General features: G+C 38.1%; 2 protein-coding genes across 12 annotated transcripts; both read right to left on the reverse strand.

Annotated features, from left to right (window-relative positions):
- Window positions 1-1,496: 1,496 nt before the first annotated feature.
- Window positions 1,497-10,587, reverse strand: znf740b (zinc finger protein 740b). Of its 11 annotated transcripts, XM_053643373.1 has the most exons (9): window positions 10,487-10,571; window positions 10,247-10,315; window positions 9,091-9,183; window positions 8,598-8,780; window positions 8,270-8,404; window positions 8,133-8,185; window positions 7,839-7,968; window positions 6,125-6,243; window positions 1,497-4,275 (listed from the first exon to the last, which is right to left on the reverse strand). In XM_053643373.1, exons 3-9 carry the CDS (start codon window positions 9,133-9,135, stop codon window positions 3,942-3,944), a joined length of 999 nt encoding a protein of 332 aa, XP_053499348.1. In that variant the 5' UTR covers window positions 9,136-9,183; window positions 10,247-10,315; window positions 10,487-10,571; the 3' UTR covers window positions 1,497-3,941. The 11 variants fall into 11 exon arrangements, with proteins under 11 accessions (XP_053499348.1, XP_053499345.1, XP_053499346.1 ...); XM_053643370.1 differs by lacking the exon at window positions 10,247-10,315 and having other exon boundaries at window positions 10,487-10,587; XM_053643371.1 differs by lacking the exon at window positions 10,247-10,315 and having other exon boundaries at window positions 10,395-10,567.
- Window positions 10,588-11,562: 975 nt separating this feature from the next.
- csad (cysteine sulfinic acid decarboxylase) lies at window positions 11,563-23,654 on the reverse strand. Its single transcript, XM_053643367.1, has 14 exons — window positions 23,584-23,654; window positions 20,885-21,033; window positions 20,670-20,796; window positions 20,492-20,582; window positions 18,939-19,161; window positions 18,002-18,081; window positions 17,858-17,912; window positions 17,507-17,623; window positions 17,220-17,284; window positions 16,600-16,681; window positions 16,109-16,308; window positions 15,957-16,008; window positions 13,689-13,778; window positions 11,563-13,577 (listed from the first exon to the last, which is right to left on the reverse strand). The coding sequence occupies exons 1-14, from the start codon at window positions 23,603-23,605 to the stop codon at window positions 13,404-13,406; spliced, it is 1,527 nt and encodes a 508-aa protein (XP_053499342.1). The 5' UTR covers window positions 23,606-23,654; the 3' UTR covers window positions 11,563-13,403.
- Window positions 23,655-27,226: the final 3,572 nt, after the last annotated feature.

The raw sequence follows: 27,226 nt of genomic DNA on the forward strand, positions 1-27,226 counted from the left end.
GGAAAGCCATCCATCCTGAAGACTTTCCTGTGTTTAGCGTTACCTCTGATTCTTACAATGTGCTGACACTGGAGACCATTTCCATAAATGTTAATCTCCTCAAAGAAAACATCACCATTATCAACATTTGCACACGTTTTTCAAATCCGTTTATGTGGAGTGTCTACAAGTTGTTAGTTGTTGCTGTAGAAATGATAACATATTAGAACGAGCGCATAATATAAACCTTGTAGCCGGACCTACTGGCAGCTATTGCTGCTGTTAAAGAAAACAAACCGACACCTTCTGACCAATCAAAATTGAGCATTCAACAGCACGGTTTTAAAACAGAACATTTTTGTACTACTCCAGGGTTTAATAAATTTAATGCTCCCACAATATGTAAAAAAATAAAATAAATGTCCTTTAAAAATGGTTAAGTATTCTTTTGTTTCTGTATTGTTAAATCTGTTTTAAACCATTTTTAGTTGTTTTGATTGTTTGTCTTCTATTTTGTCCCTTCTCTACTGTCTGTTTTGTTGAGCCGTGCTGCAAGCCTGTTTTCCCATGTTGACAATAAAGAACTGAACTGAGCTGAGCTAAAGGTATTGCTCAGTAGAAGAATGGGACATCCCTGATATAGACTATTCAGTCCATCAAACTAGCTCCAAGAGGCTGTATACTCCTTATTAGCCAGGAGACGGCAATGTGATGGACACATTAGAACGTAACAGGTTCGTATAAGGTTACATTAAACTGTACAGTGCTGAGGTATGCATCAGACACTCCTGCATTAGATGATTGGTTGGGTTGTGTGTAGGAACCTTCCCAGCCCCCCATTTTTTGTCCCATCACTGTACTCATCATAAAGAAGACACTGCAGTAATTGCTCGCCATCCACACACACTGTAAATCAGAGAGAAAGGATCCATAAAGCTCTCTACTATCCCAAAGCCAGACCACTCATTACAGTACATTCATTTATCTAGCTTTCCAGCCACCATGTCCGTACTGTACACCTCATTAACTACCGTCTGTATTGAACGTCAACGTTGATGCTCCAACAGGACATTAAATTGAGCCAACTGAGCCAAAGACTTAATTGCTTCAGTGATTAGTATCAAGAATCTTCCCTTATTAACGTCAGCATTGCCAGAGATGTAGACATGACTTCACTAAGTAGCGATTCGCCCTCCGCTGGCTAAAGCAGCCTTGAAATGACCCCTGGACCCTTTTGTGGACCTCTAAGATGCTTCTTGAAACCAGTTCAACGGGTCAAAGGTATATGTCATAAACTGTAGTAATGGGCAGCAAATCATCACAGGCCCAAGGCACCCTTTTTAGAGGTTAAGAAGTCACACATTTGCACTTTTGATAGAACTTGAATTAGGTGTGTAGTGCCACCTGCTGGCAAACAAAATAACAACACATCAACTAATAAAATAATAAAATCTACAAGTCTACGTCCAAAGCATGTCTTTTTAAAAAATAATAGAATAGAAACAAAAGCATGCATATCTGGGAAAAGAAATGAATTTATTGTTATCCGAGAACCTAAATTTCCACTCACTACACAGTGCCTAGATGGGTAAGAAAGATTTTAGTGTGCATGTTTTGCGTATGACAAAAATACCAAAAAAAAATATTAATGGGTACAAAAAATACATTTTTCTTTAACAAACACAATACAGGATGGTTGAGGAACTGAGCTTCATGCAAATCTACTTGTTATAAAAATGTGGCTACTAGTTTAAACACCTGTAGAAATCTAAGAACAACTACAGAAAATGTTAAAAAATAAAATAAAATATGATTCAGCACATGAAATCAGCATGTAGTCTGTGTTCAGTGTTTTAAAATCTGTAGTACCTGGCCTTCTAAGGAACTAAAGCACACACACACACACACACACACACACACACACTGTTAGCCTTATTTTGGGCCGACTGATCCAGTGTTTGAGTTCAGAAAATTGTACTCAATAAACAATTGAGGAAAAAAAAGAAAAAAAAAATACCTCACACATGAGTTCACACATTTCTAATCTGGACAGTTCTATGCACATAAATGTACAGATATGCATTTCAATGAGGACCTGAATGACATTGGACCACTTTTTCTTAGCCTGGTTAAAATCGTCTGACAAATAAATGTGAACGTAAGAGTCCTAGACCTATAGGAGATACTGCAGTGATACATTTTGTTCCTTCTTCGATACCATTATTATGAATATGCTTTTAAAAAAAAAAATACGTCTTTAGAACTAAAAAGAGATTTATAAGCAATGTTCACTGATGTGTCATGAAACTGCCATGGCTAAATGTAAAACTCCTACTTCCTACACCCTTAAGAGCCTAACATTCCCAAAATGTCTTGAAATAAAATGGAGTTATTGGGAAAAAGATTTTAATTGTTGTGTTTACACTAGCAAGCGACAAAGCAACAGACCACTAATTATTATGTACCACGACTTGTCCAGGAGCCTTGATTTGAGCGACAGTGGCCAGTGACAAGCAACAAATGCAACCGACTGGCTCGATTGATTCCCCGACTGTGGTCCGACATATCTTTAGTTTATTGTTTGATGCAGGAAAGTGGAAGAAACGCTTATAACTGTGGTTTCATCTTATTCTGTTATAACAAATGCTTGCTTTACTAATCTTTCAACAAGGCTAGTATGAAGTCTAGCATTTAACATGTAAATCAAACAACCAATTTTCACACTGATTAGTCATTTATTTAATTTGTGTTTAACTAGTGAGCTTTACAATTAGTTCAATTTTGGCTAGTACGGGTTCCTCACTGGAAATAAGAAAACGCCGGACAGTGTACGCCAAGGGCTCCCAAACGTTTTAAGCAAAATGACCTCGAGTGGACATTATGAATTTTCTGCAACTCCAAGCTTTAACCATCCTACATTTTTTATTTTTATTCCAGATATACAATATACAGTCAGATGTCTAGCAGAGGAACCTGGTTTATACTTCCCGAACTGTAAAATGTTTCGCGATTTCATGCAGAGCAACATTAAACACACTGACGAGCTCGGTCTCTATTAAAACTTTCTCCCTTTGTCGTGATTGTTGTCATGGTCTGCATCGCAAATCGAAACCTCTGACCTTACATACATCTAGAAAATCCAGAAGGCTGGTATGCAAACAGACCTTTCAGTAGGTTTGAGTGACGCGACAGGTTTTTAAAATTCAAATGCTAACTATAACAGGGAAACCGGTTAGTGTTAGTACTCAATAACAGTCTAAAATAGTACATAAGTATATAAAATTAAACACAGTTTGTTTAGCAAAGATAGACCAACAGGGAAATTTGTCCTTTTTTTGTTTTTGCTGAACTACGATAAAGCAGCGTGGCAGGAGAGTGAAAAAGACTAAAATAACAAGTACGTTATTCATTTAAATGTGGCTTTTCGTAATATTAGCACACAGAATAAATCGTTGATGTTTCTAATATTAATTCATAAAATATTGTGAGTATCTCTCACGACCCATGTTTGTAAATCAAGTGACGTGTAGTTTGGGAAGCCCTGGTGTACGCCCACATGCGACAACCGTAGTGGCCATTAGAGACAAACTACAAGCAACACGAGTGACTTGTGTCTTGCTTGTATGAATGTAGGGTCATGCAGGTTAGCACCTCCTTCACTAATTCCAGGTTGTCCTGACACTACTGATGAATGGTGGAGAAATCAAAAGGCCACGTGTGACAACGGCTGAAGAGCTGCTCACAATTTTCTGTGACTGTGTAACACATTAAACCGTCTTATGTGTGTAAACCAATCTCCATCCATGGTCGTTATTAAACATAGGGATTAACCCACTCCTTGGTCCTCTACATTACTCATTATTGCCTGTGCAGTATAAAAAAAACTACGCCAATCCTCCCAAGGGCTGATAGCATCTATAGAAAATACTACAAAAAACCCATCCAAGTCAAGTCAAATCCGCTCAAAAAATAGCCGAATATGACCGAGTTGAAGTGGAGCTCGAGACTCTTCCCACCCCTTCCCCCAGAGTCTCCAGGATCAGTCTGATACAGTAACGTGTCCCCAAGTGGCTGTGCCGAGTCCACCCTGCTCTCACCGAGCTGAAAGGAGGCTTCGGAAAACCGTCACACTGCAAGCCGGCTGCTGCTGTTGTTGGCCTGTAGGGGGCTCCACGTCTGCTGCGCAGGTTCCTGTGAATAGGATCGTTCCTCACAGCATGACATGTTCTCCTCCTTAGGGATGCCGACGACACACATGCGCCGGTGCCGCAAGAGGCGGTCTGTTCTGGAGAAGTTCTGCGAGCAAGAGAGAGAGAAAGCCACTAATTACATATGCTCATGAACGAATACTTCAAAGTTGACTGCTGTACAATGTTATCCAAGAACCTAAAAAGATATTTCTCAAACAGGTCACTAATAGATGCTTAAAAACACTTATTTTTAGTTACTTGAAAGCAGTACAATGCGTATGAATTACACGAAGGGGCCCACATGAATTCAGTCAACATCAGGTGTTCATTATTACACATACATACACGTGTTACTATTTGAATGTCATATTATATACGAAAACGTTATTCATTGTCACCAAGTAAGGAAGAAAACGCTCTGGTCATGCTGTTCTAGAAAAACTATCAGTGATCGAGTCATCAGTGGTGTGATGTGGCCCAACACGACGTGGGTTTACTGCCAACACCCCGAAGTTGATTCTTTTACAATAACAGTACATCCCAAAGCGTTCTATTTCTCTTATACCACCGCAATTTACCAAAGGGCGCAAGTTTGTATTTATTACAGAACATGTAATACTTTTATTTTATCCATTTACAGTTCAATTTCATGTTGTAGAATATCCACAAGACAGTGTAGTTCTGATTACCACTTACGTTATAGCAGCTTACAGCCTGTTACACAGCACTGACACTGGAGACTCCTTTCATAAAGGAGAAATACATGTCTCCTTAGAGAAATTCAAAAAAATGATATGTTTATCTGTATTAAATAACATGTATTTTAAGAAGTTTATTAATAGTTTTAGATTATGAGGAGAAGCTACCTTGCAGGTCCCTGTGAATTAGCTGTTACCATAGCAAAAATAAAGTAAGATAGTGTGGCTGATGGGGGAAAAAAGTGAGCTTTTTCAGATACACAGATTGCCCAAATTCCAAGATGTCTTATTGCGATGTTGTTTTCTTTATCGACATTTAACTGCACTGTATAGTATACAATGCAAGAAGTGGTGTTCACTCAGTGTGCATCTGTTTTGCATTTCAATGTGGCTGGGAAATGGACTGAAAGATTTTTGCGTACATGTGCAGAAGCAGCGGTACTGCGTGCGTCATTGTTCACACACTCAAAAACGACATTCACTAGACACGTCAGAGCCAAGACGTCTCCATCCATCAGGTTTCCAAGTCGAACTGTAAAACGTCTCGCGATTTCACGCACAGCATCGTTAAACACACTGACGAGCTCGGTCTCTCTTAAAACTTTCCGCCGTCGTCATGATTGTTGTCATGGTCTGCGTCTCAAGTCTAAAACTGTGACCTGACATTCAAAAAGCATTTACCAGTCCCTCCAGCATTTCGAGATTTTGCGGTCGCTGAAATGAACGTAAAATCGAGCAAACGGCGTGATATTCGGAGGAGCTTGCAATTAAAAAATTTAAAATCACTGCAGATTTGGGCCGAGATGAATCATGTGACGTCATCATGACGCGCATTCAGTCAGAGCCATCTTCGATTCACATGTGTCGTACAGCTAAAAAGGTCACATTTACCAACAAACATCGCTGTGAAAGACCGTGCGAAAGAAATTCGTGCAATTGCAATTTCAAGTATTTTTCGGCAAAAAAAGCACAAAAAACTCTACAAGCTACATCAGAAATTGGCGGCAACAACCACCAAAAAAAAAAAAAACCCTCAGCAAAATCCTGTACATCAGTCTGATTTACTAATCTAGAAAATCCAAATGGCTGGTAAGCAACATTTCAATGTGGCCGCGAAAAAATAATCTAGTGTGGCCAAAACAAAAACAGTACTGTTAGTCTGGACTAGTCTTCAGACTTTGGGCCCTTACTAGATGTCAAAGCATCTACATTTCTTGTGTGTGTGTGTGTGTGTGTGTGTGTGTGTGTGTGTCTGACCTGCTGACAGCGGTCACACTGATAAGGCTTCTCTCCACTGTGCACACGTTTGTGTCTCTCCAGGTGGTAGCGCTGAATAAACCGCATGTCGCACATATCACACCCGAACGGCTTCTCACCTACACACACACACACACACACACACACACACACACACACACACACATACACACGCACGCACGACGTTTACTTCAAGTGTTACTCCTGATGGAGATAACTATTGCACATATAAGAATCAAATAATCAGATATACATGTGAACTAGTGGTAGTCACATGATAATCTGAGAGTGGGAAGAGCAGCGGCGGCGGTGGCATGTTTAAAGTCAATCTGAACTTTTAATACAAAATCATTTTGTAGAAATCAAGCTGAGTAGGCAGATTAGTCAATGTGCAGCCTGCTATGTCACTGCATCCTGTAGAAAAACGGGAAAATCTCGTTGTAAAATCTGAGTTAGGTTTAAACATGAAACAGGCAAATGTTATCGTGGCTTTGAGAATAAGAGAATGTCCAAAATGCAAACGCAAATGCAAATGTCACCGTTAATACCCTTGTTGACCAGGGGAAATCATTTACATGTCTGTTTACACAGGGTTAATCATCCGAAATTTGAATATCCATAGATTCTGGATTTGTCATTGCTTCTGTAGCTTATTTTATATTATTCATTGATATAGGGAAAACATCTAATTCTCAAACACAAACCTCATATGCCTATCAAACACTGTTGGAAGAGAATAACTTCTCGACTCAGAGGCCTTCATAAAACTCTTATGACTCCTAGGAACATACATTACCAGTCTAAAGTTTAGACACACTCATAATATTTTTATTTTTTTCCCCCACATTTTAGAATAATAATAATACCTTTATAAAAACTCTGGAGTAACACAAGCGGAACTATGGGAATTGTGTTGTGATAAAATAAATAAATATAAATTAAGTCAAAATCATTTAATATTTTTGCATCTTCAAAGTAGACGCCCTTTTTGCCGAGAATTTCCAGAAATATATTCTTGACATTTTCTCGACCGATTTCTTGAGGAATTTCCCTGAGATGATTTTTAAACAGGATTAAAGGACTTCACACCTACGCTGGACTCTTATCGGCTGCTTTATGGAATATTTCGCTCCGAGTCGTCCGTTTAAATAATATTTTTTGTAAATAAAATAGTTTTCTAATGAAAGAAACGAGTACGTCGACACAATTATATTTTTGTCTACAACAACGATTTCACACATTTAATCATACACCTTCAGATCAAAAGATTTTTAAGATCATGAGAAACATTTCAGTCGAGTGTCCACAAACTTTTGACCGGTAGTGTACTTCCATTTTCCATACCGTTTATCCTACACACAGTCGCAGGGGAGCCTGGAGCCTATCCCAGGGAACTCGGGGAACAAGGCGGGGAATACCCTGGACAGGGTGCCAACATATCACAGGGCACAACACACACCCACTCACACATTACGGACAATTTGGAAATGCCATTCAGCCTACAATGCATGTCTTTGGACTGGGGGAGGAAACTGCAGTACCCAGAGGAAACCCCCGAAGCACGGGGAGAACATGCAAACTCCGTACACACAGGGTGGAGGCGGGAATCAAACCGCCAACCTCGGTGGCGCGAGGCAAACGTGTTAACCACTAATATATTACTTTCATTACGTTCACAGAGAGAACTCTGGAGAGCAGGAAGTGACACGTTCACCTGTGTGAGTGAGGATATGTCGTTTGAGGTGGTAACTACTGCGGAACGCGCCGTAACAGTGCTCGCAGATGAAGTTCTTCTGCACATGGGAGTTGAGAGAACCGTCATCGCTTGGCTCAGGCATCTCCACCTGTTTGTATACACACACACACACACACACACACACACACACACACAGAGGAAAATATGATATGGAAAAAAATCAACGTATCATTTCTACAGGCCAGCAGCATGATTCTCGGTAACTGATGTTTATTTATTTGGTTATAAAATGCGTTAGAACATTTATTAAACCTGTTTTGTCTCCAATCTACAAATTCCACATTTTTGGGTTCTGGATTCTCGCACTTCAGGATGTCATTGGAAAAAATAATCAGAGTTAGAGACAGATGAGGAAGTAACACACGGACACACACAGCTCAGCTACTTGCCTGCACTTTTTCTCTCACTTTGGCCGGTGTTCCTGACTTCCTGTGTTTCTTCTTTGACTGCACGCTCTGGCTTGACCGCATGTCCTTCTCCTCCAGCAGCCGGGACGAGTGGAACTCTCTGTCCTTATTAATGAGCTATGAGTGACAAGGGAAGGCCTTTAAATCCCTGCTTCATTATTGTGTTCTGGGTTGTGTTGTTACGTTTTCTGATTAGCTGTTGTGTTTTATATTTTTTATTGCATTTTCTAATTTCCTGTTGTGCTTTGAGGCTTGTTATCGTGGTTTGAACTTATGGATCACCGTAGTTTCCACGTCCCGGTAGTCTTACCATGGGTGAGCAGCTGACTCCAGACGGCAGCACCATGTGACTGTGGTGACCGTGGGCTTCCTGGTTGTGACTGTGGTTGTGGTTCTGGCTCAGTGGAGACGTCATCTTTTTATGGCTGGGTGGAGAAGTGGCCTGCATCAGAGCCATGCTGGACAGCACAGCCTCACAGCCCAGCAACCCAGCCTACCACAAAACACAAACACAAATAAACACACACAAAAACAATTAAACACACACCGGTTATGCCAGTCTAGGGATGAGACATTTCATCACTTTTTTCTTCTTTTTACTGACCACTACAGAGCACAGAATTTTGTCAGCTCAAGCTGAATCGATTTCCAATTAGAGATTGAGGCAGAGGTCACAAGATTAGGATTAGGAGCTTTTTTATTATGGAAAGCAAGTTATGACACTGCAGGACTGACAGCGGAGGAACGTGACATGAAATGGAAACAGTTCAAAATGCAAATAACGTGGGAAGAAAAACACTGACCCATTTCATGTGGTCTCGGACTGGGTTGTTGGAAAGCTGTGACATCGCAGTGATGTGTGTGCGTGTGTTGGGGGAGAGAGAAAGCGCGTCGCACTGGGCAGAGAGAACGGATAGGTAACACACAGTCAGCAGGGGTGTGAGCCAAGAAAATATCTAAGACAACGTACTCTAACTCCAGTCAGGAGTCTTCAAGCAGGAAGATCCAGTAGATCCATTGTACCAGTGTTGCTACTACCCTAACGACAAGGGAAAGTACAGCTTGGGACTTTTATTTCTAAAAGTGCAAGGTTATTCAAAATCAGTTCTGGACAGAATGATGTTGAAATACAAATCAAATATTTTATAGACTAAATTGAAGAACATGCCATTCACACTGTTTCATATAAATATCAAAATATTGAAAATGTTTCACTTTACATTTTAGTAAAGATAACTTTTTTTTTTGTCTTTTAACAGGATCACGTGATGAGAGTAAAATGATCCTAGCTCATCAGTCACTCTGAAATTCCTGATATCCCTGCTGGAAAAAAACCCCCAATAGAAACTCTCATAGAATTTGTGTAATGGTTTTAATGGGAATTGTATAGATTTTAATTGAAAGTGTAATGGTCCCTGTGGGTCTCTGCTGGTAATTAGTCACCGTCTATTGGTGGCATGTTATGCCTAGTGGATACCATTAAGGACCAATAATGGTAATGGTTTTAATGGTTAACAGCTGATGGTTTGTAATGGCATCTGTAGTGAAAGACACAAGTTCTGTGATGGTTTCTATTTTTTCCCCCAGCAGGGACAGGTAGCAAGCCTATCATAAATAAATAAATAAAACAGTAATAATAATAATAATAATAATAATAATAATAATAATAACAATAATAATAAACAGTGCACGTGAACAAGTGTATGAAGGCAAAGGGGGGGGAAGCCACAGTGACGTAACAGTACAGAAAAGGCAGCGTTATGAAATGAAATGTGATTTCTTTAAATAAAAACAAAGTAAATATTTAAATTAGGACTACATAAAATAAGGAAAGGACGCTCTGCAATGAAATACGTCACATTATACAATTCACATTTGGTCAACATTAGTCAACCAGAACTAGCTAAGAGCTAAAGATTTCACTGCTTTACAGAATTGTTTTATTTACTGTAGAACAACCTTGGGCTGTGTAGTGCCCTATAAATCCAGTGGAGATGTATTTGGGATCCGGCCGTCCTGTTCAGCCCCCTCCATAACAACACAAAACAACAGAACAGAACACAAAACAACACAACAACAGGGCGTGTGGTTATTAAGCGTCACTCACTTTAGCGTCTTCAGACTGTCTTTCAAAATAAACCCCTCGCTGCTAAGCACTAAAATTAACACGCTAGAGATAAACGTTTATTTTTAATTTACCTTCCGTTTCTGTGCGAGTAATATTTCTGCTCGGAGTTCCTAATTTTTTTTTTTTCTCCCAGTTTACAAACACAGGAAACACCACCGGAAGTGCTCTCCGGGGAGAGCGTGGCACGTGACCAAGAGCCTGGCGAAGCCGATTTTCTTTCTTCCGGTACAACAGAGGGCGCTCTAAAATCTGAAAATGTGCCAAGAAATGGCATTTCTGTAGGTTTTCTTCTTTGTAAATGAGACAATATTCTGATATTTGTCTGATTTACATGTTCAACTGACATGTTTTACACGTATAAGGGGCCGCTGTTGTGTTCGGAGTACACACAAACGCCCAAAAACTGAATAGCTGAGCTGAAGAATGAACAAAGACCAAGCAGTGTTTCCCCCTCCAATCTTCAACTGTGCAGATGGGTGAACCTGTGCACACTGTAGCCTCAGATTCCTGTTCTTGGCTTGAACCCAATGTGGTCTTCTGCTATTGTAGCTCATTCATGTCAAGGTTTGACATGATGTACGTTCTGAGATGCTTTTCTACTCACCACGGTTGATTTGCATTACCAGAGTGTTTCTGTCAGCTCGACCCATTCTGACCATTTTCCTGTGGCCTCTCTCATCAATAAAGAGTTCACACCCACTGAACTGATGCTCACTTTTTTTGTTGTTGGTTTTTCACACCATTCTGTGTAAACATTAGAGACTGTTGTGTGAGAAAATCCCAGGAGATCAGCCATTTCTGATATACTCAAAGCCATGTGTCTGGCTGAAACAGTCAGGCTGTGCTCACAGTTTTCTCCCATTCTGATGTTTGATCTATATCTGCATGATTTTATGCATTGCACTGCTGCCACATGATTGGCTGATTGGGTAATGGTCTAAAAATGGTCTATTATGTAGAACTTTATGTGGAAACATTTAATTTAACCATTTTTGAAGACAGAATTGTGCCTAATATATAGTACATAGCAGGGTAGCCGGTTTCAACAAGGCTATGTTATTTGCAATTAACCTTAATCACTGCAGAACCATGCTTAAAGCTATAAATATCCAGCACACATATTTGCAGCAGAGAGGCCACACAGCTCTAGTTCACAAACCATTTTATTGTCAATCGGACATGTTGACACTTGTACTTGTGACACTTGTGTAATATTTTGTCCATTAAAAATATATCATTTGTTGATAAATTAAGTTGACCACAAACAGTAGTATGTGCCCTCTTGTGTTTCTCATTAAGACAAGTCTACACATTAGGACATTTAAGTCTGACAGACAGTCTAAGCTGAAGGAAAAGTCCACCTTGAAACACATCAAATATGTTGTTTTATATATATATATATATATATATATATATATATATATATATATATATAATCTTCAAATGTGTTTAGTGATTCCCATGCTAATTTGTTGGTTATTTTTGTGAGAAGATGTCATTGTGTACTGCACTGATGTCAAATCATTAGTACAGTTACAATGTCATTTAATAGGGGGAAAAATGATCTCAGACATAACGGACAACAATCAGCAAGAGCTTCTTTTCTCACTCACCGTTTTTAGCAATACTCAATGTCATATTAATGAGAGTCTCATGTAGAGTCTCATGTAGAATTAGTTGAGACAGCAAATGTTGGAGTCCAGAATGCAGTGGATGCAATCTAATAAGACGCGGTTGCACCTGGAGTTATGACAGAAACTTGGCTCGGCTATTTAGTGATCTATGATGACGAACATGATGGCATTGACGGTGTTATAAGCAGTAAAGACCGGTATTCATTATGGGTAATGCAGGAAACCTTTAGCTATAGTGAAAATAGACCAAATTTAAATTAATCCTAAAAAGTCAACTCAGAAGTTAATCTTAAAATAAATCTTTTGCACACGTGAAGATCACGTGTTAATTATAAATATTAATATGAGTCATTTTTTTCCCTTTAAGTAAAAGAAGAAAATTCAGAAGTATGCAAATATACTTAGGTATCAAAAGTTGATGTTTACAAAAATAAACAGCTATAAATAATTAATTGCAATAGGTTTACATTCTGACTTATAATACCATATACCAGATGCCAATTTACTCTAACCCAAATGTCTGCTGAAGCCTCATAAATTGATTAATTGCATTAATGTACATTCAGTTGTCAGTTTATTACAGTCAGTTGTACCTCAATTCACAAGTTTTATTTTATTAAGATATTACAACATAATTGTCATAGGCTGTTGACTACAAGAAAATCTGTCCTCTTCCTTCATAAGAAAAAAAATAAAAGTAATAAAATTGACCTAATGCTATATTAAGTTTTTGTCGTGTTGACAAGAGCGAAAAGTTGCAGTAAAGCTGTAGTGAAAGGTGAATGATGTAAATTAAGATACAAAAATAATTGGCTGTAAAAAATATTTTAAAAATTATATTATAAAACGATGCTTAAAAATATTAAAAATGTAGCCAAGTCTACATGACTGAAGGACTGTGAGGAATTGGGATTCCAGCAAGATAGAAAGAAAGAAAGAAAGAAAGAATGAAAGACAGAAAGAAAGAAAGAAAGAAAGAAAGAAAGAAAGTCTAATCTAAACCCGCACAGGAAGAGGTCTGCTTTGAGTCAAAAGCTAGAAGAAGTCTGGAAGATAAACGAAGTCTACAACCAGAGAAGAAGAATGAGAGATGGTTGTACAGGAAGTGATGAATAAAAAGAAGCACCAGCAATGTTTCTAAGAAACTTTGTTTAGCAGTTCTAAGTCAGTGGTCCCCAATCTTATCAGCAAAGCGCCAGTCCTGTTCCAGCTAAATTACAAACTGATTTATGAAACTCACTGCCTGTCTAAGAAAATCAAAAGGTGATAGAGAGCGACCTTAAAGCGTGCCTCTGAAAAGAACAATGATGGACAATGCCTAAAGAACGAATGATGAACAGCACCCAGAGCTCATTTACAGATCTTTCCCCAGCCTCTCAATCTCGTCCAGGAAGAAGTCCAAGTCGCTGTGTTGCAGCTGGGGAGAAAGGATGACCATGCGGAAAAAATTGACTCGACCATCCAGAGGCTGATACCCCACCATCATGGAGCCACGTTTCATCATGCGCTCCTTGATGAGCGGTGCCACCTGGAGGACAAGATATATCATTACATGATATTTAATGTCCTTTAATCAAAAAGCAGCACATATTCAGTACACACATAGCCTACAGTATTCTGGTATTCTCCATAGGCTAACCTTTGCTAATTTGTCCTGGTAATCTGTCTCAATCTCCTTCCCTCTCAGGCTGGGTGGCACAAACCAGAAGCACACGTTCACAAACTGTGGCTGTGGAAAAATATGAAGGAAACAATTACATTTAAGCTCTGTTGCAGGTTGACCCACGTCAGCTTGTAAAGTTGAGTCATTTTTAGTTTGACTGAATGCTAGCACTTATGTTTAGTTGTTTGCCCTGTGTGTGTTTGTGTGAGTGTTTTACTGTGGACATGTGTGTTTAGTTCTTTGTTTAGCTGTGTTTCTGTCTCACGTTTGTTTCTAGTCAGTTGGTGGAACTGCAGTTTTAAAAGGTACAATAGTCAATATTTCTTACTAGTACAAATAATGTGGAAAAGTATGAAGAAATGATCAAAATTCATCATTTAAGCCACTGTCTCAGAATAAGTGTATTATGCAGCTGAAAAAAATAACTATTTGGAAACCTGTCTTCGTGGCCTGAATATTTGTTATTATTTGGATTGGTCTCTTGTCAGTCATTTTATAGACATGCCCCCAATGTTGTTTCACATCCTCATAAATCATTAAGAGGAGAAGTTGCATACAGTGGTGCTTGAAAATGTGTGAACCCTTTAGAATGTTCTTTATTTCTGTATAAATATATTTTCATCAGAAGTCCTAAACGCAGACAAAGAGAACCCAATTAAACTAATGAGACAAAATATTATACTTGGTCATTTATTTAATGAGGAAAATGTTCCAATATTGCATATCTGTGAGTGGCAAAAGTATGTGAACCTTTGCTTTCAGTATCTGGTGTGACCCCCTTCTGCAGCAATAACTGCAACTAAACATTTGCGGTAACTGTTGATCAGTCCTGTACATCGGCTTGGAGGAATTTTGGACCGTTCCTCAACTCTGGGATGTTGGTGGGTTTCCTCAGATGAACTGCTTGCTTCAGGTCCTTCCACAGTATATCTATTGGATTAAGGTCAGGACTTTGACTTGAATTCCAAAACATTAACTTTATTCTTTTTTAACTATTATTGGTAGAAGGACTTGTGTGTTTAGGGTCACTGACTTGCTGCATGACCCACTTTCTCTTGAGATTCAGTTCATGGACAGATGACCTGACATTTTCCTTTAGAATTTGCTGGTATAATTCAGAATATAGTGTTCCATCAATGATGGCAAGTCGTCGTGGCCCAGATACAGCAAAACAGGCCCAGACCATGACACTACCACCACCATGTTTCACACATGGGATAAGGTTTTTATGCTGGAATGCAGTGTTTTCCTTTCTCCAAACATAACGCTTCTCATTTAAGCCAAAAAGTTATATTTTGGTCTCATCCATCCACAAAGCAATTCCAATAGCCTTCCAGCTTGTCCCCATGATCTATAGCAAACTGCAGAAGGGCAGCAATGTTCTTTTTGGAGAGCAGTGGCTATCTTCTTGCAACCCTGCCATGCACACCATTGTTGTTCAGTGTTCTCCTGATGGTGGACTCATGAACATTAAGATGTGAGAGAGGCCTTTAGTTACTTAGAAGTTACCCTGGGTTCCTACTCCACGGACTATCACACATCTTGCTCTTTGACTGTGGATTTGTAGAGTCCAAACTCTTTAGAGATGGTTTTGTAACCTTTTCCAGCCTGATGAGCATCAAGAAATCTTTTTCTGAGGTCCTCAAAATCTTGTGTGTTCATGCGATGATACACTTCCACAAACACATGTTGTTAAAATCAGATTTTGATAGATCCCTGTTCTTTAAATAAAACAGGATGCTCACTCACAACTAATCGTCATCCCAAACTAATGGCTTCAAACTAATGGCTAATCCTAGATGTTCACATATGTTTACTACTCACAGATATGTAATATTGGATAATTTCCTTCTGTAAATAAATGACCAAGTATAATATTTTTGTCTTACTTGTGTGAAAATCTGATGATGTTTTAGGTTATATTTATGCAAGGGTTCACTAACCTTCAAACACCACTGTATTTATAGAGTTGTAACTCGGTTTTCAAGTAGTTGAGTGTCCAAGTGTGCTTGAAGGTGATGTCATGACAATCCTTGCTAATGGTAACTCTAGCTAAACCGTCATAAGTTTTGGGGGGCTTGAGATTTGTGTAAATGGGTGGAAATAGTGGAGGGCTCAATAAGTTAAAAAAAAATTATCATTCAAATCTTATTCAACTCCACCCATTTAACCTTTAGAGACCTGTTTTTCACAAATCTTACCGAATGCACCTTTAAATGTATTAGATATTAATATAACAGTTACCTCAGAGACCAGCTGAAAACCTGCTCTTTTCTTCATCTCCTCAACAAGATACCTAAAGCAAACATCAACTTAATAATCCACTACCACACTGACTCTTATTTCTGTCTTCTTAAAATCAGAATTGAGATTGTTTTTATTTTGGTCTTGTTTACCTTCTATTGGCGAAAGCTTTGTTGACACGTTCAGCAAGGCCCTGCGAGCCTATTGCCTTCCACATGAGCCACAGTTTTAGACAATCCACTTTGCGTCCACACTGGACTGACTTATCCCCGGTGTCCAGACGTGTGTCGTAGAACTTGTCTTGCTGGAACAAGTAGGTGGCGTTGGCGCAGTGGCAGTGCATGAGCAGGTTCTGGTGAGAGAAAAGTGCTTAAATAGGTTTTCTTGTGGTTGAGATCCATGCAAAAGAGAAACAGGAAAACCTGTAATTTTCATATATATATATATATATATATATATATATATATATATATATATATATATATATATATATATATTAGAAAATGGCAAAATTTCACCATGTGAAGGGTTTTCCCAGACCACCACACAATTTTCAGTGCTTGCTTATATATACTTATATTCTCCCTATGATGTCATACTAAACTATTATATTTTTTTGACAGACTGTATCACCAGATCGTACCGTTGTGTCTCTCAGCAAAATAACAGAGCACTGAAGACCAGTCATCAGCATTTTATGTGGATTCCAGGTTAGAGAGTTTGCCCTGAACACAACAGAGAAAAACATCAGACAATAGGATCTGGAAAGAGGATGTTGCTCCCTACTTTTTATTGGTGTTACAGTAAACACAGGTTTATTGGGTATTTTCTGGAGGCTGTGGGTTGACTTTATTTCCTAAGCAACATTAGTGTTAACAAAAGAACGAGCTTCTCAATGAGCTGAGTTCTTCAAACTCAGTTTTACTTTTTACTCTGCCCCTTTTTTTTGTTTTATGTGAAAAAACAAAAATTCAGTTGACAAAACAGAAATTTCCAGGTTTTCCATTGTACCCGATAGGAATGTCATCAAAAATATTAATGAAGATTAATGTTTGATTTTAGCAATTCTAACAATTCTAGCTTTTTAAACCAGTTTTATTTGGAACCTTTTCTGAAAGGGAAATCCTAAGACTGTACTTTTATTTCTAAGTGTAGTGTTTCAAAATATTATATTCTCCACTATTTCTAGCTGTACCCTGATGTCCCTGTTCGGAAAACTTGGTACCCTAGCACAAATAGTAACTTAAAGTGATCTGTATATACCTTTCGATTCCTGCTATTAGATTTTTGTGCTTCTTGGAAAACAGGACACTTCCTCCCCAAGCGGCCTGTAGAACAGATCAAGGAGAAGGACATCTTTCACAAGGGTGCTTATCTGTACTTTCAGATGACTTTCTGTTCCTTGACCAGTTTAGACATTACCTTCTATTTTTTCACAGCTAATGGAATAACATTTTGAGCTTGCATCATAATCCAAAGGTATCTCATGTTATCATGTGTCATGTACCATGTGGTTTTACAAAACACCACTGCTGATAAATAGGACTTACATCAACATGCATCCACATTCCGTTCCTCTCAGTTATGTCAGCTATGCGCTCCAGGGGATCAAAGGCTCCTTGTACAGTGGAGCCAGCTGTAGCGTTGACAAAGAACGGGTACGCGCCCTGTAGTAAAGAGAACATGCTAATCAAATGCCAACCACCACAATTTCCTTATAGCAGTCATACTGAGTCACCTCTAAACCCCATATATAGATCGGACTATAAAAATGTGGCACATTAAAACCACAGCAAAATTGTAAGGTTTTAGTTTAGTGTTTCTTTGTTTATGAGTAGCATTTCATTTTCATAGTTAATAAAAAGTGATGGAAAAGTCAGTTGGAAGGATAATGCGTATACTTGTGATTTGGCATGAACAATTTTAGCTTCAAGGTCTTCTGGGATCATTCTGCCACTGTGGGTACAGAGAGGTGACAGAAGGATGAAGTGGACTCCAGGCGTATGCAGAAAATACAAGCAAAGGCCTTGTATAAAGGAATGTACCTTTTGTCCACTTTCACGTGGTAAACGTTCTCCGTCCCGATACCGAGGAAGGCAGCCGACTTTTTCATCGAATAGTGGCTCTGCAAGGAATAAGGGTGGAATTTGATTTGTACTCTTACTCAAATAAATTTCAAAGACAAAAAAACATACTTTTTACTGCTTACATTTTCATTTTGACTTTCAAAATACAAATCTCAAACGGCATGGCACGATATGTTTTTTATTAGTAAGATGTTATCTTTTGCTGGAGTTGCCAATTCATGACGTTTGCCTCTCACGTAAAGTAAAAAAATAATAATCTGCATTTAAAATTCACCATCAAATCTAAAAAAAAGAGGTATTTTAAGTTAACTTTACGTTTGGTAAATCATTTAGTAAAGTTTTGAAATTTAGCTAGTTAAGTTAGCTAGCTAGTTAAGTTTTGTCATTTAGTCATGTAAATGAGGTAGCTAGATAAATTAGCAAGCTAGTTAGGTTTTGTAAATCAGCTTGTTAAATTAGCTAGCTAGTTAATTAGGTTTTCACTGCTAATATACCATACCTTAGCATTCAATCCAAAATGTTTATTCTATGTATGTTGAGTCAGCAGAATATTTTCATAATGACTGATTGCTTAGTGAACTAGCTAGACATGCAGGATTGGACATGAATTTGTGGACAGCTTTTTTCATCAGTTAAAAATATTCATTATTTACTCCTAATACTTGATTTTATGTTAAAATGTAGATTTTTGTTTTACTTTTAGTTAAGTATATTTTTTGCCTCCATAATTGTACTTTGAACTGATTTTGAAACAGCACACATACTTCTACTTAAGAACAGTTTCCCTGTACTTTTCCCACCACTTGCAAGGAATATGACAGAGCAAGTGATGTACACAAAGAAAACAGCTGTGATGATATTTATTGAAAGAGAACCCTGTTATTCTTATCTTTACCTCCTGTGATGTGAACACAGCCAGACGTGGGACAGACCACAGGCCTTGCGTCTTCACCTGCGGAAACGCCCAATAGCGAGCCACATTCATGGCGTACATGTTAGAAATAGAGCCTCCTGGGCAGAATATGCCATCCCCCTCGGACCAGCCCACTAGGGAGCGCAGACTGCGGAGAACCACATCCTCCATCAGAACAAAGACTGGAGCCACCTCGTAGGTGTACCTGAAAGATTAAACTTGGTTGGCTGTTTTGCAGCTCCTGAGTTAGACATCAACTAAGTATGGAATAAAACACTTGATGCGTGATGTTTTTAGAAAATAATCAACGACGGGATGGTGTGGTGAAGCGGAGATATTCTTACCACCCAGAAGATATTTTGAAATATTTTGATTAAACTTAAAAGTAACAGCTTTACCACAGACTGTTCCTGACACTAGTGACACTGGAGACTCCTTCACATAAATTTACACTGTATCAGTATTTAAATGCCTTTTTTAAATCTGATTATTATCTGAAATTGTCAATATTATAGAAATGTATCAGAACAAGGGTATTAATATGATTTGTCCAATCTGCTGACAAATTAATCAACCCCATCTGACCAATCACAATCAAGAATTCAGCAGCACTGTGGTATAATGATCAGTATATTCCCTAAAAAATGACTTAGTGGTATGACGTCAATGACGGAATCTGTTATGATTAAACTGCTATGCTGTAGATAATAGCACCACAAAAATGTGAAAACTTTAATCAAAATATTTTAGTAGCTATCCTTAAATAATTACTGTCATTAATGTCATCATCTAGTAAGCCGATGCTATGGTGTACTGAAAACCCCCGTGATATCGCGTTATAGGGTTATGATGTTATGGCATTTCCATATAGTTCCACCCAAATATTCTATTTCTTGCATGAACATTTTTTTGTAATGTTATAACTCAGTGTTGCTGAAATCTAAATGTTGATATGGAGACATTTATGTAACTATCATATGCAATTATCAATAGTTAATGTTCCACTTCACATCACACCAAGCAGAATTTCCCTATAACAAAATGCCCCCATGTGTTTTATTCCTCACATAATGCAATAAACATGCTTGGTTATCTCTTTTTGACTCCAGCTTTACTGCTGTCCTTATACATGGACAAAGCGCTTTGCTTTGATGCACTGGTAAATCCTGGACAGTGACCCTTGGAGTGGCATTATGGCACTGCACATGCATGCAAAAAAATGTAAAAATATCTTTCTTGGATATTTTCCAAAATTCCTCCACTTTGATGGTGCAAACGTTTCAATTATTGGACAGCATGATGGACATGCACTGATCTGTTTCCTAAATGCATCAGTGTTAAAACTTTCTTCGACAGGCCAAGCTACATGCTGTATCTGTATTGTTCTGAGAAATTAGAGCACCAGGCTGATTATTGTGTTTATAACATGAAGGTTATTGAGGTTATTCAGCAGATGGATTATCTAGTAGTGACAGTAGTAACGCTCTTATCTTTCCTCCAAGGGCGCACACTTATGCCAACTAGGCCACACTTACTGACTAGTGTTGAGTGTCTCCGTGAGGAGGCGTCCAGTCAGGGCATGGTAGTCCACTCCAGCAAACAGCTGATTGAAGAAGCGAGGGTGATCTGGAAAGAAAGAACGCATAGCTGCAGAATTCTTTTTCTTTTCCTCAGTTCATTAATAACAAACAGGCAGAGATGAAGGTGACTTACTGGTTTTCACACTGTATTTGGCGACGTCGTGTATTCTCTGCAGCAGCTTTTCTTGAGATTCCCCATGTTCTCTCAGCTCCAAGTCCAAAAGAGCCCTCAGTTGGTCAGGGTCCTTCCACTCACACACCTGGAAATGTATGCACAGGTTTTGTTAGATACAGACTCTTGCATCTTGTGCTACATTATGCTTAAGATGATTGTTTTGCTTTGGGGACCTTTTCCTTCACATCTGTAGCCTTATGAACCGCCTCCTCCAGGATCACTTTGAAAGCCTCAGAGAGGAACTGCTCGCCTACTGAACGGTCCAGTTCAGCTTCATCCACATGATGGTGGCCATTTGTGGCCACTTTGCTCATAGTGCGCTCTAAAGAATTGAATAAAATGATATAATCTGTAGAATGTAACTACATTAAAAGATGAGGCTGTTACTGTATGATAGCAGCTTTTTGTAGCTTTCCTTGTAACAGTTAATCTACATAACACCTCACCACAAATAATTTGCCAAGACATGTTTGCTTCTTTAGCTTTGAATCGGTGTTATGAAGGTAATGTAGTTCATAAATAATGGATCTCACACAAAAAAAAATCCAGTCAAGATCTGACTGTATCCAGCTATTTGGTGAAGAAATGAAGAAAACAAAAACACTGGTAATCTTAAACTCCACATCCACTGAATGACAGAGGAAATAATCTTGATCATAATTGAAAAGACAAATGCAGATCCACTAAATGAGAGAGAAGCGTATCTTCTCTGTGAAAGGATGAGTCACTGACGCAAACGCTGATCTACTAAACAACGGGGAGTCAATTCACTGAGAAGAGTGAATATCCTTCATGACCGAAATGATTCACTGACTCAAACACTGATCCACTAAATGAGAGAGGAGTGAATCTCCTTCATGACCAAAATGATTCACTGACTCAAACACTGATCCACTAAATGAGAGAGGAGTGAATCTCTTTCATGACTAAAATGATTCACTGACTCAAACACTGATCCACTAAATGAGAGAGGAGTGAATCTCCTTCATGACCAAAATGATTCACTGACTCAAACACTGATCCACTAAATGAGAGAGGAGTGAATCTCCTTCATGACCGAAATGACTCACTGACTCAAACACTGATCCAGTAAATGAGAGAGGAGTGAATCTCCTTCATGACCGAAATGATTCACTGACTCAAACACTGATCCAATAAATGAGAGAGGAGTGAATCTCCTTCATGACCAAAATGATTCACTGACTCAAACAGTGATTCACTAAATGAGAGAGGAGTGAATCTCCTTCATGACCGAAATGATTCACTGACTCAAACACTGATCCACTAAAATGAAAGACGAGTGAACCTTGTTCATGACCAAAATGATTCACTGACTCAAACACTGATCCACTAAATGAGAGAGGAGTGAATCTCCTTCATGACCAAAATGATTCACTGACTCAAACACTGATCCACTAAATGAGAGAGGAGTGAATCTCCTTCATGACCGAAATGATTCACTGACTCAAACACTGATCCACTAAATGAAAGACGAGTGTTACCTTGTTCATGACCAAAATGATTCACTGACTCAAACACTGATCCACTAAATGAGAGAGGAGTGAATCTCCTTCATGACCGAAATGATTCACTGACTCAAACACTGATCCACTAAATGAAAGACGAGTGAACCTTGTTCATGACCAAAATGATTCACTGACTCAAACATTGATCCAGTAAATGAGAGAGGAGTGAATCTCCTTCATGACCGAAATGATTCACTGACTCAAACAGTGATTCACTAAATGAGAGAGGAGTGAATCTCCTTCATGACCGAAATGATTCACTGACTCAAACACTGATCCACTAAATGAAAGACGAGTGAACCTTGTTCATGACCAAAATGATTCACTGACTCAAACACTGATCCACTACGCAAGAGAGCAGTGAATCCTGGTTTCAGAATGATACACTGATTCAAACACTGACCCAGTCTTGGTTGATTCAGTGAATCATTTTATTTCCAGCATTTAGTTTTCTCTTGTTTACTGGATCAGTGTTTGACTCTGTGGATCAGTTTATAACTTAGATCTTTTTGAAATGGTTCACTGACTCAAACAGTGACCTCCTAAATAAGAAAGGAGTGAGTGAATTCATCATGACTATAATTCACTGCCCTCCTATTTAGCAAATCAGTGTGCGAGTCAGTGAATCATTCCCCAATGATCTTGATTCACTGACTCAAACACCGATTCACTGAACAAGAGAAGAGTCGATTTCAGTTGTGAAACGATTCACTGATTCAGACACTGATCCGCTAACCAGGAGAGAACTGAATTATTGTTATAGTCAAAATCATTCACTGACTCAAACACTGTTCCAGCAAAAAAGAAAGTAGTGAATCACTGTCATGACAGAGATTGACCGTGACAGCAACGTATACTGATTCATTTACTAATACTTAATGAGTCATTAAAAAAAGTGAAAAACTGAATCCATCTCAAACCAAACATACAGATGATAATATAGTTCCAGTTTGAACTCAAATTCAGAATTATGGATTCCCCCTGCATTTTCGCAATAAATAAATAAAATAAGAATTGTTTAAATGTAATTTTGCATTCCTTTAGTGTTCCTTTAGAGTTTGGATTAACTTCAGTTCAATGCAGTTCAAGCGTCTTGGCATCATGCAAACAGCAGCTCCTGTATGCTTTCCTTCATCTGCGCAATCACCCTACCTAATTTTTTATTTTTTAAATAAATGTCCACAGAAATGCTGCTAAGTTGTGAAGTATTAGTATCAAAACACATGCAACATTTTTTTGCTCTTCAAATATTTTATAGTTTATCTTTTTTATTTCTCCTTAAAGTGGAAATATGTCAATCTGTCAGCACAGGACACGTTTTCAGTAGGAATCAAGCTTTTTCTCACCTAAAGTAATGGTTGAACTCATTTCTGTAGTCCTGTAGTGTGCTCTGAAGTCGCACTTAAACCTATTTGTAATCCGATATAACGTCTAATTTAAGCAGAACGGCTGACCAATGAGAAGCGAGCAGCGAGGACGCATCGTCACGCCATTGGACCAGAGAGGCTGGGCTTTCACAGTCTGTCCGCAAAACTCCGTGAAGCCACAACTTGGAAAGGCAGTGAACCAAAAATAGTATAGAATTAACATTCAGAGCCATTTTTAACCTCCACTATACTTTTATAACCAGTAAGGGGTCGGAGGGTTTTGGGCATGGCTGTATGGCTATATCATGCGGTAGCCTATTGAGGAAGAGGTCTGAAGGATAGATATAATTTCTAACATGCTTATTTATCCATATGCATGAATTATAAGAGCCCATTGTATTGGCATCATTTGTCATAAATGTCGTCATTTTAACGACATAACGACACAGCTTAACACCAGATAACACATCACCAGTATCTTTAAGATTACCCTCTAACATACTGGGCTCATTTAAATCATTATGCCTTTAAACAGAGAGAAAAAACTGTCCAAATGCAAAGCAAATATAAATAAAACATTTTTTTTTAAACACCACACAGATACATGCACAAACTTGATTTGTGCTTTTTGTATAATTAGAAAATGGCCTTTATTCAGATTATGCTAGTTTTTGCTGTTGTTGTTCATGCACACCAATCATCAATCGCTTCATTTACATAAAATTCAGGATTAACCAATGAGCGATCGGTTTCCAACACAATAGTAGTTTTAAGATCATACTTCTTTTTCGATTCCCACCGTGGCCCTGTATGTGTGGAGTTTGCATGCTCTCCCAGTGCTGTGGGGGTTTCCTCCGGGTACTCCGGTTTCCTCCCCAGTCCAAAGACATGCATGGTAGGCTGATTGGCATGTCCAAAGTGTCCGTAGTGTATGAATGGGTGTGTGAATGTGTATGTGATTGTGCCCTGATGGATTGCTACCCTGTCCAGGGTGTACCCCACCTTGTGCCCTATGGCTCCAGGCTCCCTGCGACCCAATAGGATATGTGGTATAGAAAATGGATGGATGGCGAGAAGATGTGATCACATGGGGAAAACACCATGTTGTGCCATGAAGTTGCAGATGTGGCCTCAAGTAAACTGTGAGAGCACATGATCATGTGTGGCAAAAGCATTATTTATGCAAATAATGAGCCCACGTGCCATACTTAAAATGCTGCAAAATATCAATATCAATATAAATATTATATATATATATATATATATATATATATATATATATATATATATATATATATATATATATATATAATTTATAAATATTGAAATATCAATATAAATGAATGAATCATGAGTAAAAGTCATATGTGAAAATTAAAACTACATGTGAATCACATGTGCAGCATCCCCCCCACCCCAAAAACAACAACAACAAAAACAACAACAACAACAAAAAACAAAAACAAAAAACAAAACCCCAGGAAAAAAAATATACAAAAATAAAAATCCACAAAAGAAAAAATGGTACAGTCTCCACTTTTGCACATGCACAGCGTACACATGACAGATCAGCCCATTATAATCCAATACAATAAATCCACAATGATAAATCAGACAAAACTCTAAATTGCATTATAAAAACCTGATAAAACTGTTACTCACTAACTTTGAGTACTTTTCACCACTAAGTTAATAATTAACCATAGATTTTTTTTTTCTATTTACCTAAAATGGACTCAATGACACAAACATAAAAAAAAATAAAAAAGACCATCAACTGAATAAATAACAAAGGGAAGGAAATGAGGAGAACTAAAACTGCACTAATGTTGCATTAAGCATTAAGTAAATTTCCTCCCACAAACTTTCAGCTGACATGAAGGTAAAAAGTCACTTTTTATAGCCATGCAGTCTGGCTGTTGATGCAATGGAATTGTACAAAGCTCCTCCTCCTATCTGATTACTTGGCACACAGTACAAGGGTGAACAAGGGTGAAAAACCCGGGTGAAAACCCATCAGGGTGAAACAACGTGATACTTGCCGAGAGAGCAAAGTTCACCATGGAAGCAGCAGATAAATTGTTTAAGTTGGAACAAAAAAAGCTTCCTTTCGACACTCCATGTCTGTGCTGAAATTCTTCATCCGAAATGAGTTTGAAATAGAAAAAAAAAATACAGTTAGTATAAATGCAGATATGGAAACCAGTCTGGTCAGTTTAACCCTTCATTTAGAAAATAAATCACAAAATACATGAACTTACTGAAAAAATACACACTAACTGTCATAGTGTAGTAGTTTTCCAAATACTTATAAAGGCAGATGATAGATAAAGCTCAAATACATTTTAGTTTAGTGCATTAATAATTTGGCATTTGATTAAAAGTACTTCCTCTGTTTTGGTACTTATATGTGCATTTTATTTTTATTTAATTATTTTAAAATGTATTGGATAATTTTAGCATTCCTTTTTATTGTATGCATCTTACTATATTTTCACTTCATCTTTTATTACATCTTTGATTGTACAGCACGTTGATACCACTCTATAAATAAAATGTATTATAATTATTATAATAATTATTATTATTGGACACAAAATGAAATGTCCCTGATTATTTCAGTGTAATTCAAGGCTTAGGTGGTTTGGCATAACGAAAAGTTTCTGCTTTCCTGTCCTTATGTACAAACTGATCCTAGATGAACTGAATAACAAATTTACTCTGAGGTGCTCAGTAAGCAGCTCACATATGCATTCATACAGTTCATACGATTGATATTGGGGATGAAATTCAGCATATAAGCCTGTGCAATTTCTTTCTTTCTGTTTAAAAGAAGAATGAACTCTGTACAAGTCATTGGGAGCAATATTTTTTTAATGCAACCAGTACAAAAGACACAAAATAAAAAAAGCCCAGAAATTTATATACAAATAAAAAACATACTAAAACTCAAATCTGTTCCTGAGAGATCCGTCTGCACCATGAATCCTTTTGGAATGTATCATTATATTTAACTACATTAATATAATATTTTATATATATATATATATATATATATATATATATATATATATATATATATATATATATATATATATATATATATACCCCTCACATTTTTGTAAATATTTGATTATATACAGCTTGTGTAACAGTGTAAATTTGCTGTCCCCTCAAAATAACTCAACACACAGCCATTAATGTCTAAACCGCTGGCAACGAAAGTGAGTACACCCCTAAGTGAAAATGTCCAAACTGGGCCCAAAGTATCAATATTTTGTGTGGCACCATTATTTTCCAGCACTGCCTTAACCCTCTTGGGCATAGAGTTCACCAGAGCTTCACAGATTGCCACTGGAGTCCTCTTCCACTCCTCCATGATGACATCACGGAGCTGGTGGATGTTAGAAACCTTGTGCTCCTCCACCTTCCGTTTGAGGATGCCCCACAGATGCTCAATAGGGTTTATTCCATCACCTTCACCCTCAGCTTCTTTAGCAAGGCATTGGTCATCTTGGAGGTGTGTTTGGGGTCGTTATCATACTGGAATACTGCCCTGTGGCCCAGTCTCAGAAGGGAGGGGATCATGCTCTGCTTCAGTATGTCACAGTACATGTTGTCA

Source organism: Ictalurus furcatus, chromosome 15 (genome assembly GCF_023375685.1).
Source record: "Ictalurus furcatus strain D&B chromosome 15, Billie_1.0, whole genome shotgun sequence".
In the NCBI taxonomy this organism is placed as follows: domain Eukaryota; kingdom Metazoa; phylum Chordata; class Actinopteri; order Siluriformes; family Ictaluridae; genus Ictalurus; species Ictalurus furcatus.

What these genes read in the sequence shown, in the direction of transcription:
- znf740b (XM_053643370.1), bottom strand. Translation starts at nt 9,135, where the DNA reads ATGTCACAGCTTTCCAACAACCCAGTCCGAGACCACATGAAATGG. An exon ending in AAGTGAGAGAAAAAGTGCAG is followed by an intron (nt 8,186 to 8,269) that starts GCAAGTAGCTGA and finishes GACATCCTGAAG; the next exon opens with TGCGAGAATCCAGAACCCAA. An exon ending in GTAGATTGGAGACAAAACAG is followed by an intron (nt 7,969 to 8,132) that starts GTTTAATAAATG and finishes GTATACAAACAG; the next exon opens with GTGGAGATGCCTGAGCCAAG.
- csad (XM_053643367.1), bottom strand. Translation starts at nt 23,605, where the DNA reads ATGAGTTCAACCATTACTTTAG. An exon ending in CTACAGATGTGAAGGAAAAG is followed by an intron (nt 20,797 to 20,884) that starts GTCCCCAAAGCA and finishes ATACATTTCCAG; the next exon opens with GTGTGTGAGTGGAAGGACCC. An exon ending in CAAATACAGTGTGAAAACCA is followed by an intron (nt 20,583 to 20,669) that starts GTAAGTCACCTT and finishes CTTTCTTTCCAG; the next exon opens with ATCACCCTCGCTTCTTCAAT.